This window comes from Protopterus annectens, chromosome 8.part0, assembly GCF_019279795.1.
Source record: "Protopterus annectens isolate FY-2018-M chromosome 8.part0, PAN1.0, whole genome shotgun sequence".
In the NCBI taxonomy this organism is placed as follows: Eukaryota; Metazoa; Chordata; order Ceratodontiformes; family Protopteridae; genus Protopterus; species Protopterus annectens.
In genome coordinates this window covers 1,150,555,973-1,150,573,353 of record NC_056741.1, presented here as the reverse complement: position 1 = coordinate 1,150,573,353, position 17,381 = coordinate 1,150,555,973, and the positions used below count along the sequence as shown (strand labels likewise).

The window sequence follows — 17,381 nt, the reverse complement described above, 5'->3', positions numbered from 1 at the left end:
AAATCTTATGTTTCCAAGTGTAAAATATTTTCAGTATGGTGCCAATCTAAAGATCAAAATCCATTAACCGCAGAAATTCCAGTGGCTTTATCCTACTTTGAGTTGCTTGGTGCTGGCTTGGCTTATCAGTCAAAGCCCTCATGTCCACCATATCTGCATGTCTACCCTCATCATCTCTCCTCGCCTCCAGGTTTGAGGTGAAGCAGTTCCTTAAAGGTGTCCTCCATATTAGGCATCCCAGGAAACCCATCCCTCCTCCTTGGGACCTCAACTTTATACTAGAGAAATTGACTCTTCTTCCCTTTGAACCAGCAGCGTCCTCTTCCCTCAAACATTGCTCCTGGAAAACAGTCTTGCTGGTTGCCTTGACTTCAACTAGAAAGGTGTTAGAACTCCAAGGCCTCATGGCTGTCCCCCCCCCCCTTTCTAGTCTGAGGACTAACCCATCCTTTATGCCAAAAGTAATGAGCGAACTCTCAGCCAAGTCATCCCAACTCCTCACCTCCTTCCCCACCCCACAGAACTGCAGTGAGAGAATCCTACATTCCTTGGCTGTTCAGACAGTTAAGGCTCTACCTGGACAAGACTAAACCCTTCAGGAAATTTGACCAGCTGTTCATTAATTTCTATCCCAGGGCGCTGGGACTTCCTGCTTCCAAGCAGACTGTATCCTCTTGGATCTCCAAAACTATATCCTTTTGCTACACTAGACATGGAAGGACTCCTTCCTCCCCTGTAAAGGCCCACTCTACTAGAGTCATGGCTTCTTCCAAGGCATTCTTCAAAGGATTGGATAACGGTGCCATTCTTGAAGCAGCCACCTGATCTACCATTCATACCTTTGCCAAACATTACAAACTAGATTCTCTCTCCAGATCTGGTTTTGCCAGAGCCATTCTCCATGACTTCCTTGAGAGAGTACCTCTTCTGCCTCCTCCCCTCCCTCTTGAGTTTTGACACTCTCCTTCGAATGAGGATTACTGCATTAGGTGACTAGACGGACATAGAGTTGTGTAAAATCTTACTATAACCACAGATGTCCTTCTCTTCACTGTTGCAATATTCTTTCTCTCCCATCTTCCCCACTGGTCTCTTGTCTTTCCTGGGTGCACACACACTGCCTTTCCTCCTGGGGCATTCAGTTCTGAGGATAGTACATGCATCCATCTGTTTTATGGCCTATGTATGACTGCAGCCTATGCCAGATGTACCACATATCCTACAGTGGTGAAAGTCCCAAACTCCCACTTGAAATAAGGACTCTGACTCACCCCAAACAATTTAAGCTAGCAGCCAAGGACTACATTGGTAGACACTGGTCATGCCACGGTAATTCTGCCAAACTAATTTTCTAAAACCTAGTATTAACTAACTTAGCATTAACTGATTCAGCCTATGCTTCCTATGTATCCTCCTAATGCTGCTTCTGTACTCTGCTCCCTGAAATTCCTATATAACCTTTTAAGTCTCTTTTTAAACCAAAAACATAGAACTTATTTCACTTAACATTGTATATAGTTAGTTGCTTTATCTTTCAATAATATACATGTATATGTTTTTTTGTATTTTAACCGCCAAAACTTTACTATTGTAATTTTTTTGTGGAAATGTATCTGTCCTGCTGTGTTTTATTTGCATTGTAAAACTTTGGAGCTTTTCTTCCTGGGCCTCCGCTGAAAAAGGGCAATAGCTCAGTCAGACACACACAGTCAACAAATGTAAAATAAAATCTCTGGTATATGGGCAGACGTAAGGGTGCCAACTGGCAGAGATCCCTCAAGAGAAGAATACTGCAGCAGTGAAGAGAAGGACATTGGTGGTTATGGTAGGATTTTACACAACTTTTTCTTTATCCTTTACTCCGGTTTTTGAACTGTTTGAGAATTTGTTTGATTCTAACACGTTTTACCAAAGTTCTCATGTCCTGCATTCCTGCTTGTGCTCTGGTCTTTTCAGAGACAGCAGCAAAACCATTTGGTAAAGCCATCTTTAACTCATTCAAGCCTCCTGCTCCTTTTGTATTCTTCCATGTAACACTTATAGCTCCTTATGGCTTTTAGACTTTTTTTGGCTCTGCCATCCTTATTTAAACAAGTTACAAATTAATACTAGACAGTATTAGAAAGTGCAAGGTGTAATCAATAAACTGGTACCAAGTTTTTAATCTGTGATGTTATGCCATGGAGAAATGAACTGTTTTTTCCACATTATTTATATTTTCATAACTGAGAGACCTACATGTGTTATTGAGGGCCATAGTGTGAAATACCCTGGTGGAAGAAAGAAAAGTACATTGTCAATGTGCAATTACGTACCCTATAATGGAGACGGTGGCAGTTATTTGCTAGTAATTATGAGAATTAAATACTTTGCTATGTACTTAATATTTCTAAAACTGTGTGACTTACAAACTGTTGCATGGCATCAGATGAAACCTTAGATGTTGAAAACTGCAACTGATGTTTGCAATCTAAGTTGCACATGAGATGTATTCTATTTTCATATTAATTTTAGAAATAAACAATTTTTCGTATTTCTGTAAATATTAGTAAGCATGTACATTGCTGTCTTGTGAAAGGTTATGTCCAGCTAACAAAAGTTGACAAAATACATCTAGGTTATACAGTTTCCAAGATACAACAGATTGTGAAGCATTAGATAAAAATATTGTTCTGGTTTTCATAGTAATATAGTATTGATATTAAAACTGTGAATGTACTGTTACCAATGCAAAGAAGACTTTTTGCTGATAACATTACTGTGTGTATCGTTTTAATAGCTTTTATTAACAAAATATTTATATTTATTTATGTTTTTAAGCTGATTTCCCAGAAAATGCTTTGGAAGCTAGCAATGTCTATAGTCTACTAGAGTTGTAACATTCCACATCACGTAAGCGTTAATGAGTTGAGTTCTTCACTTAAGATCAGAAAGAAGACAAACTCTACTAGTTGAGATTTAATCTTTGTGTTGAAGTTAACTTTGCCTTTTCAAACGGAGATTTAGTAGGTAAAAATTTTCAAGAAAAATACTTTTCTGGTTGCTGTTCACCTAAGACTTAAATTTGATGTAGAGAACATCTGCAGATGCTGGATGTACATAGACAAATCTCTCAATTATTTTAATTAAGATATGTACACAACAAAGCGGTCAAGCTCAGTTTTTTGAGTTGTGTGTATTTTGCAGCAGAGTTGTTTAGAGTGTATGTATGTGGAATCCAGCCACAGTCAAGAAGACTTTTTTTTTTGCATACTGGTTACTTATACATGCTTATTTATGGCTTAGTGTACTGAAAAAAAAAAGTTAAAATGAAGAATAAGTTTATTAACATTGCTGAGTTATATGTCCATGTTTAATATATGTGACAATCATTGTTATAGCGACCTAATGAATTCAGAAAAACTTCTCATGCAAGAAAGGGAATGGATATCTGCCAGTTAAAAATGGTTGGCCCTTTATATTACTTTTGAGTGTAGTAATTCCAAATAGTTACCAGCATGTTCTACAAGAACAGTCGCTCCATTTGCAGCATACTAAAAAAAAAAAAAAAAAAAAAACAAAATCAGTATACCTTAGAAACTGCAACATGCCCTGCTTGTTCACACCTTCACTGAGCACTAAATTGGAAAATGCAGTCCAAGATTTTACAGTAGGTTTTGATTCAGTTGTGCTACAAAGGATCCTACAACTGTCCACCTCCCATGGCTCCTGTAATGGGAATGCAAACACTGCTTTGCAATCTACCCAAATGTTATGATTTATTGTTGGTTGCCATCCATGGAGAAGACTAGTACACATGTGTAGATCTTTGAAGAGAGGTTACTATACCATTGTATATCATTTAATTGCAGCTTTTTTGCAATAGTGCAGTTATGTTGAATAGATAACTTTCTGTTCAGAGGACATTGGTTTATTGCAATCACTTTGACAGGAAGGGTTGAAAGGATGGATTTGCTTTATTCATTTTATTGTTCATGCTGACCCAAAGCAAGGTTGGTTGTTCTGGGCAATTTCTCATCTAGGCACCTCCCTTCAAGTTGAGGAACAAAAAATAAAAAGTTGAGAGTGAAAAATTCTAAAGCTGCAACAGAAAGGTACTGTCTGCAGGCATATTTCCTTGTTGCAGTTCTCAGTTTAAGCAGTGTGTGGTTACAGCTATTTAAATATTTGTCAAAAATGCTTTCATGTTAGTGTGAATAATGTAACAAGCAACTTTCATAGCAAATATCAGTGCCTTTAATTCACCTTAGACACACACTCTCTCTCTAATTTAAGCAGCTGTGATCATGGCTGCATGAATGCTTACTGGGATTGCTCTCATCTTAAAAGACCAAGTAGCACCTTCTTAGAAGCACTGGTTCGAGCCCCTACCCTTAACAGCTTGTGCCTGGGTCAGCCATCCCTTTCACCCCTCCTTTGCTATGACAGAGTACCTCCTGTTCAAACCAAGGTTTGATGGAACACCAGTTTGGGTTTTATATGGGTAGGAACACAACTCAAACTCTGGTTGGAAAGAAAAAAAGCATGCAAGGTAAGTGAAAATCAGATATGATCTGCTGTTACCATAACAGCAGACCTTAAAATTTTAGTCTCAAGTACCACACCTGTCCGGAACCCTCCTTGGCAAGTCTGATGGTACTCTCTTGACATTCCCCACATTTAGGTGCTCTTCTATTCATTTCTTGTTGTTTTACTTCCCTTTACATCTGACAAGTCTATTTTTGAGTATTGCAGTGGTGTGGATGTTTTGCTTATGATTTGTGGAAAGTTTGCGACTTAGTGGTTGGGGTGAATTGGCAAGCTCTGAGGACAGCTGTGCTCTTAGTGTTGTATGTTTCATTACAGTGTGTGCTGGAAAAGTGTGCATGCAGTTGAACAAAGGAATTTCAGAAAAGGTGAATTGGAACAGGAGAGGGTGAAACCAGTCAGCCCCACAGGGAGCTGGGTCCTATTGTAGGTTATCTGATACACTAAGAATCATTTCTAAATTTGAAAAAAAAAAAGTTTCGCCAAGAATCAGGCTGGGTTCCTGAGATCACAGACTTGAGCGGAGAACTGCCAGCAGCCAACATCATAGTACATTATCAGGAGAAACCAGCAAGGGCTCATGCAGGGAAGTAAAAAGCTAAAGTAAATGACCTGATCATATGGGTTATGATTAGCTAGAAAAAAGTGTATGTTGTGTTGAGATTACTTCCCAAGTAACTTCTGTTTTTCAGGAAAATGGGTATCAATCTTGAGCTCTGGCGTTGACTGCAGTGTTGGCTCTTGCATCATTTTTAGTAAAAAGATGTAGAAGTGATTGAAATCTAGTTCCCTTTGTGGCCTCCTTTATTGATATTTCTGCATTTAATGGGATTGGTTATATTTTAAGAAGGGTTAGGTTACAAGTCAAGGTATGCAGAATAGTTTTCAGCTTGTATATGGATGCCCACTTACTGTCTTTTTGCCATTTTATTTTGTTTTTCTATTTTGTTAAAACAGTTTGTAAAGATTGTTAAGCAGTTTGCTGCAATGGGAGAGGGTCCCCCCCCAATTACACACACAGTTTTAAGTGCCCACTGAGTTGATTGTATTTTCTGGGTTGTGGTGACCTTGCAATACTTTAATTTTCATGAAGCTATGCTGGGCTTGAACAAAATGCAGGCAATTGTTCTATGGCAAAAATGTCTGATTTTTTTTTTGTTCGACTTCTGATCTTTTAGTATCAATTTATCCTAGTCAGGAAGCATGTAAAAACAGCAGGTCAAAGTTTTGAACAAAAGCTAAATGTTTTTATTCCTTATCACCTGTTCATAAATCCCATTCTAGCTTACGCAAAAGCAGTTATGAAACAACTCATTTGTGTTTATAGATAATGGCTGTTCCCTGTTGCATAAGAAGGTATTAAGAGCAGGTGTTTTAATGCACTTTATCCAGGGACATTTAAAAGTGAGAAGGTTGGCAGTTCAGCTTCCTAGTGGCAGAATGTGAGTGGTTATGTGGCCTTTGTTTAAAAAAGTGTTCTGGCTAATATTGTTCCAACTGTTTTAAGCTAACAGAAATTATTTCAGAAAAGTTAGCATAACATGTCTAGGATTGGTATAACAGTGGTTGATGGCAAACCTACTTTGTATAATTTGTGCTAATTGCAGTCTTGCTGGATCTTGGTAGTTAAAAACTTAACTTGCCTTTCTCTGTTTCTAGGTAACGCTGATACCAACTTTTGACTCTCAGGTCATGCATGATTGGTACCAGGAGACTCATGAGAGGCAGCAAGACCTGGGAATCACAGTACTGGGAAGCAACAGCACCGTGGCCATGCAGGATGAGACCTTCCCAGCATGCAAAGTTGAGTTCTGAGACTACATTCTTCAACACAGTTTCTCTGCAGTCAATGTTGGTAGACGCAGCTTATGTCTCAACGGTTGTTACCCTAATGGGGTTTGTTTTGCTTTCTGTGAATGGTTAGTGGTCCTTTGCACAAGCTACTGCACTCGGATGTTGATGAAGGACTTGTATAGTAGCACAGGACCATGTTGCAAAACAGTGTAGCAACAAAGCAGTCCTGCAAGTGGGACCCTTCCAGACATTTTTGAGGGTGCTTTTGATTTGAAAATCTTAGGGAGGGGCACCAGCCCTACCTTCCTTAAGTCATGTGATTGGTACAGGTAGCACTGAAGGCATTTTATATTTCTTTGCAGTTTGTTACTGTTCAGTAAAATTGCTAGGCCTGCATCATTGTTATGCTGTTGGTAGTTGCACATTTCTGCAATATTTCACACAAGGTTGTTATAGGAAGTACAGTTGTGTCTCCACTCTGGACTCGAAATCTGCCACAATGAGATGATGGGGAATGGGAGCATTTTTTAACTGTTAGCCTGTTCAAAACTGTGTTTGTTACTGTAACCGTTGCGTTTATGAATCCAACTAGCTGCTACTTTTTATAACATGCCCCACATACGGTTATATTGGAAAAGAACAATCCATCATTCCCATACTCTTATTTATTAAACTGTAGTGAATTTTCTTGACTGTACTTCTGAAGCAGAAAATCTAAGTCATTTTGTGGCATGTGAAGTTTACAGAACTTTGTCTAAATGTCCAATATTGTCAAGTGTCCTGACAATTTGTATTTTCATTACCAAGTGTGATAATGTTGTGGATCTGTATCTGTTTGCATATTAGAACCACAATGCCTCTCGCAAGAAATTGAGGGAAACTTATTTCAGTGTTTTCCTCTGCTTGCATTTATAATTTGCGTCCGTTGTAATGCGTTCTGATTTAAACAGGTCTGAGAAGACAGGCTTTAAACAAAAACAAAAACTGGGCTGCTTTATCTTAATCATTGCAGTGCAGAAGGGAGGAATTTTGATTTTTTTTTTTTTTTTTTTTTTTTTTTTGTATAAAAGATTTGATTTTATGAAGGAGTTTTTTTCCATATTCTGTGAGTCGTAACATGTTTTTTTGCCTGTCTATCCTGAATGAGTTGTAAAATGAGTACTTGAAGGCAGATAGTTCCAGATTTAGTTGTGTACTTTAAAATTGTTAGCAACAGGTTAGTCAGAAACCTCTCATTTGCCAAATTAATGTCATATTTAAGTCTGCAGTGCAGTCAAGGTACAAAGAGGAGGTTAACTTCTTTTGGCTTTTTCCCAGTTAGGGGTCACCACAGCAGGTCACCTGTCCCCTAATGAGTGGCAGTGGAGTTTTTTCCTCTTCAGATTTTGTTTCATCTCAGGCTTGATCCTAGCGGGAGACAAAAATCAGAAGACGTGTTTCCATGAATAGTGTTCCATGTTTTTTGTCTTAACACATCAGTACATTGTTGTATCCTGTTAGTCACATTGTGTGCGCTTATCTTAGATGTATTGTAAGGCATGAAGTGTAGTAGTTTGTACTCCAGCATCTCCGGGATGCAATGTGGAATACATAACTTCTATGCTATGAAATGACTTGCCTTTTTAATAAAAAAAATAGCTGTATTGTTAATATAAAGTCAGGAAAATGTGAAGAGCTGCAAGTGTTACAAGCCGCCTAGAACATTGTCCACCTTTGTAATGCTTGCATTAGTGGCAGAGGTTTTTTTTGTTTTGTTTTTTAAACTTGCATTAACAGTGTCTTGTGTATCAAAATTCAAGCCATTGCCCTCTAAAATCCCCAGTCAGAGCCGACTGCTTTAGTGTTTGTATTTGCTGTGACATGGTTTTGGAAGCAGTCACCCACCTGTGTTACTTAGCAGGAGCATGACAAGCATTAGTAGGAATTTTAACATACTCAGAAGGCCACAACTCTAAATATTGCAGTTTTAGCACTACTCTGTGTTTCTGAAATATTAGAGATGTGAAATGGAGTGACCATTTGAAATGGAAGTAAAGTTGAAGATGCCGTGCATAAGATGAGTTTAAGTATGTGGCTTTGTAGAGATACTTTAAGTGTTGGTGAGATAAGTGCTGAAGTGTAATATGCTACTGGTCATGTACATTATCTGTAGCATCTCCATACTTTCAGTACATAAAATTGATTTTGGATGTTTTTTAAATTATGAACTATATAACCCATCAGGATGTTGAAGGAACTGTTTGTATGCCATATGGCATATCCGTACTGAAGACATTTTTGAGAGAGATTTGTCTTTTGTTTATGCCTGTCCAGACTTGTTGAATATGGCACAAGTCCTGTGCCTTTCAATCTAAAATAACCATGAGACATGTTTCAGTGTGTTCTCGGACATCTTTGCCCATGATTTGCTGTTGATTGTGGGAATATCTGAAGCTAAACATGAATGCAGATATTACTGTGTAGAAGAAAAAATCTGGTTCTCAGTTTGGCATTTTGTGCCAAGGGCAGTGTCTGTTCCCACTCCTTATACTTTAACCTTGTATGCTAAAAGTATGTCAGTAAGTGACCCTTGCAGGACTGCATGACATTCCTTGAGCCTATTGTTTTCTCCTATGCAACCCATGGGAATGATAAAGCCTCATTAGACCCCCGCGACACGCATGTGATATGATTTTAGATCCCTTTGTCTTTAGAAGTATTGCATTTTCATTATCTGACATCTTTACATGGTCCTTGGCTTCTGTTTAGAAGTCTGGCAGTTTTCTCACAAGACTGTAGTTTGTCCTTAGGTGATCATGTTTGCTTCTGTTTACAGGCCTGACATTCCTTTATCTGACTATCTTCTGACATGACTCCGTGTGTCCTTGAAAGAGGATGATGACGTTACTGAAACTAGTAGTAGCAGCGTGTCTTGCCTGCACACCACATGCCAGATATTTTGGGAGATTTCAGGATACTTTTACAATTACTAGATTAGTTCCCACCTTTGTTTACTGGTAGGTATAAAGGGGCTGAGGATTGATGGATGGAGGTATGTCTGCAGTGTGATACGTATCGTAACTGCTTGCTCCATAGTTACTTTTGTAGCATCAGGTGTACAGGAGCCAATTTAATGGTTAACCGTGCAGCAGCGATGATTGTCTGAAAACCATACTCATAACCTGCTGTCTGCAAAATGGAGGAAGTTTTCCTGCCACCTTGTTACATTGGTCTTGAGCCCTTCCCCTCCATTTAAGTGTAAAGAGTACCTGCTGTGATTTAAGCATAGAACAATGTAGTAGTAGTAGTAGTAGCCAATCTTTTACTAACGCACCCTGGGTTTCATGTAGGAACTGCAGCACACTTTTGCATTGAAAGTGAATTATGTTTGAATCATATGGGGCTAATGCACTGGTCTGTTTCTAAACTTCCTGTCTATAAATATCTTTAGATTGGCATAGTTTTGTGGTCAAGGACATTTACCAGACCTTGTTTAACATGGTCTTGAATGCTTCAGAAATTAACATCTTGGTGTTGCCTTAAGCAGATGTATTTCGTAATATCTTGGTCTTCCTGTTCTTGGAAGGTTGTCAAAATTTCAACGCTAAATGACAAAGGAATAATTCTGACAAGTGAAGCATCCTGCTTAACGTTTTTAGAATTGGAGTTGCAGTGCTAGAGTACCACTTGGGGCACATTGTCCATGTGTGCTATTTTATTGTGCTTTAAGCTTGTGCTCACTAGTTTTTGGATACTGTTAATGTGATCTGCGCTTCAAGGTTTTTTGTAGCTTCTAAATGTCATCTAGCCTCTTGTGTAGAGTTGTGTATATATAAACACGTTGTATTTCTTGTATAAAGTTTGTGAGTTAATGCCACTTTTTGAGGTTAGTGTAGGGAGGAGCTACATAACTGCTTTAGCAGTACTAGTGTTCATATTTTCTGTTTGCAGGACCATAAGCTTTTATAGGCATATGAATACATGTAATTACAGGGTCTTTTGTTAAACACCAACATTAGTAACATTTTCTAATTGAGAAAATGCAGCAGCATTACTTTTAGGTTCCAGCTCATTAGTAGTAATTGTGAGGTTTCTCTGTACTTTGAGTATCGTGGCCTATATTGAGAAATCCATTCTAGTATTTGGATGAGATAGTGAAAAGGGGCTTTTTTAAATGTTACTCTACCTGAAAACATTTTAACTATGGGGAACTTCTTTTACAGCACTGACGTTTTTAGCCAGACAATAACATTTTGACGATGCTTAATTGCACTCTCTTGTTCACCATATATGGTGTGCCACAGGTCACCAGTGCCTGTCCTGTCTCTCTTATCCCACCTCCTACCCCTTTTTAGGTCAAAGGACTTCCTTCAATGTAATGAGATGTGCTCAGTAATGTGAAGCAGCTTACAACAGCCATGGTTACATTATGTAAATTTAAGGATTTATTGTCCGTCACAGTTTCATCCCTCAAGTGTTATGGTTTTTTTCTTCCTTACCTTGTATACCTAGAGTGGAATATACTTCAGATTTTAGTTCACTTTTGTTTGTGAGGTTCTGCTTTTTGTTGGTCTGTAAGTGGTTCTGGGTTTCAGAATTTCAATGCAATTACTTTTTTCTGCTTCAGGTGATCTGGCTGAAAAATGGGGTTAAATTTTACTGTTTTATTGGATTGCTCCTCCTTCAATCTTATGCTTATTACTTGGTGTTCAGAACTGTTTGCTTTCTTTTGTCCCCTATTGAGGTAAAGAGGGACCTTGATGACTTATCTGCTTTGTAAGAAGCTACTTTCTTCAAATATTGTAACAGTCGAAGCAAACGATATTCTGATATTTGTTCCTTACATGTTGGGAATTTTTAGTAAAAACTTGAGGCATTAAAACTGGTCCAGAATATGCCCCAACTCAAAACAGTTTGGTTGCAGTGACAGCAGTCCTGCTTCAGCAAAGAGAGACCACTTCAAGAAGATTCTTCTAAGTCTATGCAACCTCAGTACATTATAGCAGTCTGACTTTTGTGGGAAGCCTGCTTAGGAGAATGTTTAACTGATTACCATTTAAATCCAATGAATTGATGAGAAACTTTATGTACATGCCTTGCCAAAAAAGGGATAGGATCGAATTAAATGTGGAGGTGCTGAGACTAATTTTCTTTTCTTGCTTAAAATGTGCATATTGTCCAAGATCTAGGTCAAGTATTGTAAGTGCTGTTTGTCTTGGGTAAGCTTCAGTTCGGCACTGATGCACAGGCCTCCTGATGTAGTATGCCTTTTGCAGGGGTCAGAACAGTCTTAAAAACTTAAGTACTAATTTGGAGAGGTCACCAAGCCTGGCATTTTTGCTAGACACAATTTAGTGTCCCCTGTTTGGTAGAACATCATCCATTGTTCTAATTTTTTTCTTGATGGTGCTCATCCTGTTCTGTCTAGAGGACCAAGAAGAGTTTATATTGTGATTAAACTGGGGAATGTTGCTGTAAAGGGATCCTTGCTTAATTACCCTATTGCATTTCTCTGAATTAAATTCTAGAAATGCTTTTTGAGTTTTTTTTAAGAAGCTGACCACATCTGTCAGTTAATTGTTGGAAAAAACTACGAAGTCATGTCTCAATGTATTAGGGGGTATGCAGGGGAAATTAAGTTATGTAGATGGTCTAGTATTTTCATGTCTCTCCTGTGACTTGATTTGGCAGTTGTCCAGTGTTGAAGCTGCAAGTGGTCCAGAGGGATTGCTGTTTTACCCAGGTTAATAAATTCAAATAGAATGCTTTCTTAAATAGGTTTCCATCGCCACTGTTGGTGGAGTTCTAGAAATTGTGACAAGTAATCCATCCCTGCCATTAAAGGCCATCCTGTAGACTCCTTCCTGTGTACTTGTTCTTAACAGGTTTCCCCTTTAGAGGTTGGCTTAAGATCCCTTCTTATATGGAGGCAGTGGAGGAATGGCTGGGAAGCTATAATTTAATTTCTCAAGACTCCTGAGAAACTAAAAGCTGGCACCTTCCAAACTGTCTGAAAGTAATTGTGACCTTTGTCATTTACCAGAGAAAACTGACATCCATATATTTGGTGGATGCTTCACTCTCCATGCCTGCTTACCTAAAGGGAAGCTCATTTTACTCTGTCTTCAGGCCATTATTACCAACACAGAGTAGTAGATTCTGGCTTGGCTGTGGCTCAGTGCATTTACCAAGTGGTAAACTGCACTTTTGGAACATTGCTTTCTTTCAGTAGGTGGTTTCAGAAAAGCAAACGCGTACAAAAATTAGGATGACAGATTTAAAAAAAATCCTACTTGAAGCTATCTTTGTAGATATTTATAAGAATAGACTTTGCTATTTTTGTAGCAGAATTTCTACTTCAGTGAGTAAAATAAGGTTTTCTTACAGTGAAGCCCATTCTGATCAGGAATTCCAAGGCCCTCTGGTGACTCCCTGCAGATTTTGTGTGTGGTTACAGGTCAAGATGCGTCATTCTGTACTGTAACCAGCATTGTTTAACAGATCATAAAATAGGCGTACTGACTCCGTGGTTAAGCAGGATCATTCCAGTCCCCAGAAAGATTTCCCATACCTTAATGTGATTGGAATGAAGGCAATTTCAGCAGCATTCCAAAGTTTCAGAAAAGAGGTAAAGCTTGTGCCTGCATAACAAGGCATGGGTGCTGACAGGACTGCGTATACAGGCAGTGATGATTTTAAATGATGAAAAAAAGCAGTCGTATCACAAATAACAGATGTAAAACACTGTCATAGATTTTAGAAGGCATCCATGAGTTCTGTGTTTGTCACAAGTTTTACTGCCAAGGCATTATGTGGTATGTAGATAAAAAGATGTAGTATTTTGCAAGTACTTAGACTTAACTTTTGAAAAAAAAATAGTTTCCACAGTTTTTAGTATATGTCATTTAAAAAAGGCTTGCAGTATGTCTTAAACCAGAATCAAAAATGTTGGGTTTTCTACAGCTCTGTTGGAACATGACAAAACAATTTGTGTTGTCCGTTATTTACACTGCTTTAGTGACCCTTGCATATAACTAGGCCCTACTTTCAGAAAGGCATACTGCCTAACAAGTGAGGTAAATATGAAGCTCAAGACTGGCAACCTAGTTTTTGTAAGGCAATGAATGAATGACTATGGTGGTCTACAGCAAGCAGTGAAGCCACAAGGCTCATGCTTTGGTACCTTGCGTTTCAATTAGTGTTGTAGTAATAGCACTTCATCCACAATTTTTCCTCTGATATACTGCCTAGTGTAGGGAAACTCCACAAAGGGCAACAAAGCTACCTGTAGGATTAACAAGTTTGTCTTAAACTTAATTTTGTACTGTTGCATTACTCCAACAAGGGAGTTCCTTACTGCAAGATTCACTTTCTGTGCTTTTTTTATTCCTTTTTTTTTTTTGATACAGAAGATTTTTTTCCCCCAGTGGCAGGGCTAACAGAAAACTGGTGTTGATGTCCCCTTGGCCTAGAAGTGAGCTGTAGTTCATTTTTCAGTATAAGGTGGCAAGGGATAAAAGGATATCTCAGAATGTGGCTTCCAACACGCTCAGCAGTGCAGGTGCCATTTTCCTTTCATTCCCACTGAGTGCAGTTTTTGAAAAGTGAAGCATCAGGCATCCTTGTTAGCAAGGTAATAGTTGTACTTAATGAAGATTTCCTTGTTGTGCTAGCAAGAACCTTGTACTTCAGCTAGTCTGCCGACAGAAGAGAATTGCTTGATTGACAGTTGCGTAGTGTTGCAGCCACTGACATTACAGCTGCATGCATTCCGTAGTTATCTTGCAACATTGATTGGAATTTGGGTTGCTTTTCTGAGGAAAGTGAATAGGTGTTAGATTTGTTTCATGTCATCACTTACTGTAAGGGAGCCTTCCCCTGACTTAAGACTTGAACCCTCTCCTTTGAGTAGCCATAGTCTGAAGACCTGAACTATTTTAAGGTGAGAAGATGCGTTTTGTGGCAGTTGGCTCTGCTTGAAGGATTAGTGTGGTTGTGGCTTTTTGATATGATCCTGCCTTTTCTCCCATAAGGGTAATGTAATCCTCTGAACAAATGGCTTTCTTACCAGAATGTGTCTGGCCTTTCACCTGAAACTTGAATTATCCAGTCAGCATTCCAGTGGCGTTCACTGAATGTGACTTTTGTAAAATGAAGAGGCTCTACTCCTTAGATGTACAAATGCGTCCCCGTTTGGTATACAGATGGAGCTAAATCTATATCCACGACAGAGGCGCATCTGTTCTTAATTTGAATAATCTTGGTTCAGTAAATAGCTCTGTTAAAGTGGGCAAGCCCCTGGCATAAGCTTCCTCACATGCATTAGCCATTTTCTTTGGTTGCATATTTTTGCAAACTGTCACTTGCAAAGCTGTTAACATCATGAATACAAAAATTATCAGTTCTGATATGCTGTCCTCAACAGCAGCATGTTACAAATTAGCAGTTCTGTCCTTCTGCAGGTGGGTTTGCAGTTACTATACAGAATTTGGCCCACTTTAAAGCATGTTGTATTAGATTTGGAAATTAACCTGTATTGTCTTCACTACCTTTACCAGAATACAAATCTGCTTGCTGTTTTTTGTCCTTGGAAAATTAATTATTTTGGGGGGAGTAAGAATGGCAATCGGCATACTCTAGGTTTTTCAGTTTCATAGTTATAGTTGAGTGAGAACCTGAAAATCTGTGTTCAGAATACTTTTGGTGTAGTACTTACTGTTATACTGAAGATACAAGGGGTACTTCCATGGCTGTTGTGACCTGTTCTCGAACAAATAACTGACCACACAACTCTCACTGCTTTGAAAGCTGCCATAAAAGATATCTCTGCTGCTAGCAATAGGAAATAGTTGTATATGGAAGTTTCCAGCCTTAGAGTTGCGTTAGATTTAGTGTGTTGTATTAAGGGGGGGTGGCACAATTTAGATGAAGCTACTCCCCCCCCCCCCAAAAAAAAAAAAAAAAGTGTGTACTCAAGGTGATCATATCAAATGCAATCATCATGCATCCATTGTAGCTTCTGTATCCTCTGAACATGCATAGTGTTGCAGCCGACTTGAATGCATCTTTGTCATGACAAGATGTAACAGACTCATTTCTTTGCTGTCCATGTGCACAGAGTTGACTGAATATTTTGTCTTTAGTGGCCTGCTGACTCTGAATCTGGATTGTTGGTGTGTTGCAGTGACACAAGCTCAGTGGCCTCAGGACAGATTGTTTACTCTATCATTTACATTTATGGTTAATATTTCATGCTGTTTTAAAGTGATTTTATAAGATTTGTAGTTTGGAAAGTGCTATTCAGTTTTTTGAAGTTCCTACTGTGGAATTGGGTTATAACTCCAGAGTAAATAAGAATTTGAAATTTTATATTAATTACTTGGTGGATCACCTTTTAGTGTGGCCTGCGGAGGTGGCTGCTAACTTCTATGCACCACCTACCCAAAAAGAGTTGTGCGTTTCCTAAGATCTGTCATGTGGAAATCCTCCATTTCCAGATGGAAGACTTGCATATGTCGTACAGATTTCACTTTTCCTGCCCCTTCCCCTTTTGTGGCATAGGTATGCGACTTTAGTCGGGTAGTACCCTCAGGTATGAAGTGGTTGGCTGAAAAAACTGTTACACCTCAAAGGCATTTTTGGTTTCTGACATTCCAAAATAGAATTCTGTCTTGGACATGCAAAGCTGTAATGGGAAGATGCAGAAACTATTATTGTTAGCTTTGAAGTATTGGTAGGCACTTGTCAGTTATTTGAAGACGCGTTTACTTGATTTTCCTGGGGAAAAATGAATTTTGGTCTCCAGTAAATGTGAGATTTTGGAGAGAGAATTTAGTTATAATCTGTGCCACTGCTTTTGTAGTCCATCCTTTTCAGTATTTATTTTTTTCTTTTATTTAATTTGTTTTTGACACACTATTGTAATTTTGAGCTGAGGGAGCAGAAACCTGATTTTCATGTCGCTCGGCTTTTTTTTCTTGAAATCTGTAAATGTATACATGTATAATATATATATTTAATAAATACTGAACACTAACTTTTTGTTTTGTAAAAATGAATAATAAAAAGTAATGCAATGCTGTGAATGAATATTTTGTTTTTGATGATTTCAGTGATGTGCTCCATTTTGGTTTACAGTGCTGGCAAACACATGCTTTGTGTATTTGCAAGTTAAATGTTCCTTAGGGCTTTTGGTACCAGTGGAAGAAGCTACAGTAAGTGCATCAGATCAAATACAGTCAATGTGAAATGCTGTTCTATTAAACTGTCTACTACTAAGTTGACTCTGGCATAGTGCTTTTGGCCCTGACCTTCCCCATTCTAGGTTTAATTCGGGTCCCATGTGCTGGAGAAGCCAGTTGGGAATGGATGGGAGTGGGTGGTGACCGAGGTTTGTCTGTGCCTCACGTTAGAGGGGTTGGTGCATATTTTGTTGTATGAGGAGATATCTGGGGTGAAGGCTCATATGTACAGGCGCACACGCATAACCAGCAGTATTAAAAAAAAAAAAAAAAAAAAAAAAAGGCTGGTCAAAAACTGGGTGGTTTCCCTGTATAGGATCAGGCTTTCCTAATGGGCATTGCAAGAAAATACATTGCCTCAACCTTCTTGCTCAGAACCCTTCTGTAAGCATCCCCCATTTTCATTAATTTACTGACAACCCAAAATAACTTCTTGGAGCAATGTTTACAATAAAATACATTTGCAACAAGCCTACCTTATAAAACACAATTGCATAGCCACTGGGGAAACTCCACTGGACAAAACTTGCCCCACTGCCTTACCCTGACACAACTAAGTCACCCATAACCCTATCCACAAACCAGAAAAATGTCCCAGCTTAAGTCATATCCTACAGCCCTATATACCCAACAGAACCTCACACTCTCATGTAATATACCTCTTCTAGCAATAACTGAGTCACACATTACTGCTGGAATTTTCCTTTACTCTTCTACTGTATCTGAAGTCAAACTCCATCCCATTGGTGCTTGGACAAACTCTCAATACCAAAGCCTTCAAGACTCAAATGAATAAACACTTACTGGAAACTTGGCTATCTTCTTGCTGTACTCCAGGCT

General features: G+C 38.7%; 1 protein-coding gene across 1 annotated transcript in view; it reads left to right on the top strand.

Moving 5' to 3' along the window:
- MAP1S (microtubule associated protein 1S) overlaps nucleotides 1–16,389 on the top strand; it is a 703,322-nt gene extending 686,933 nt beyond the window's left edge. Inside the window, exon 7 of the mRNA XM_044080661.1 lies at nucleotides 6,187–16,389. Within this exon, the coding sequence (XP_043936596.1) occupies nucleotides 6,187–6,342 (156 nt within the window). The 3' untranslated portion in view covers nucleotides 6,343–16,389. The remainder of the gene's footprint in view (nucleotides 1–6,186) is intronic.
- The last annotated feature ends 992 nt before the right edge of the window (nucleotides 16,390–17,381 follow it).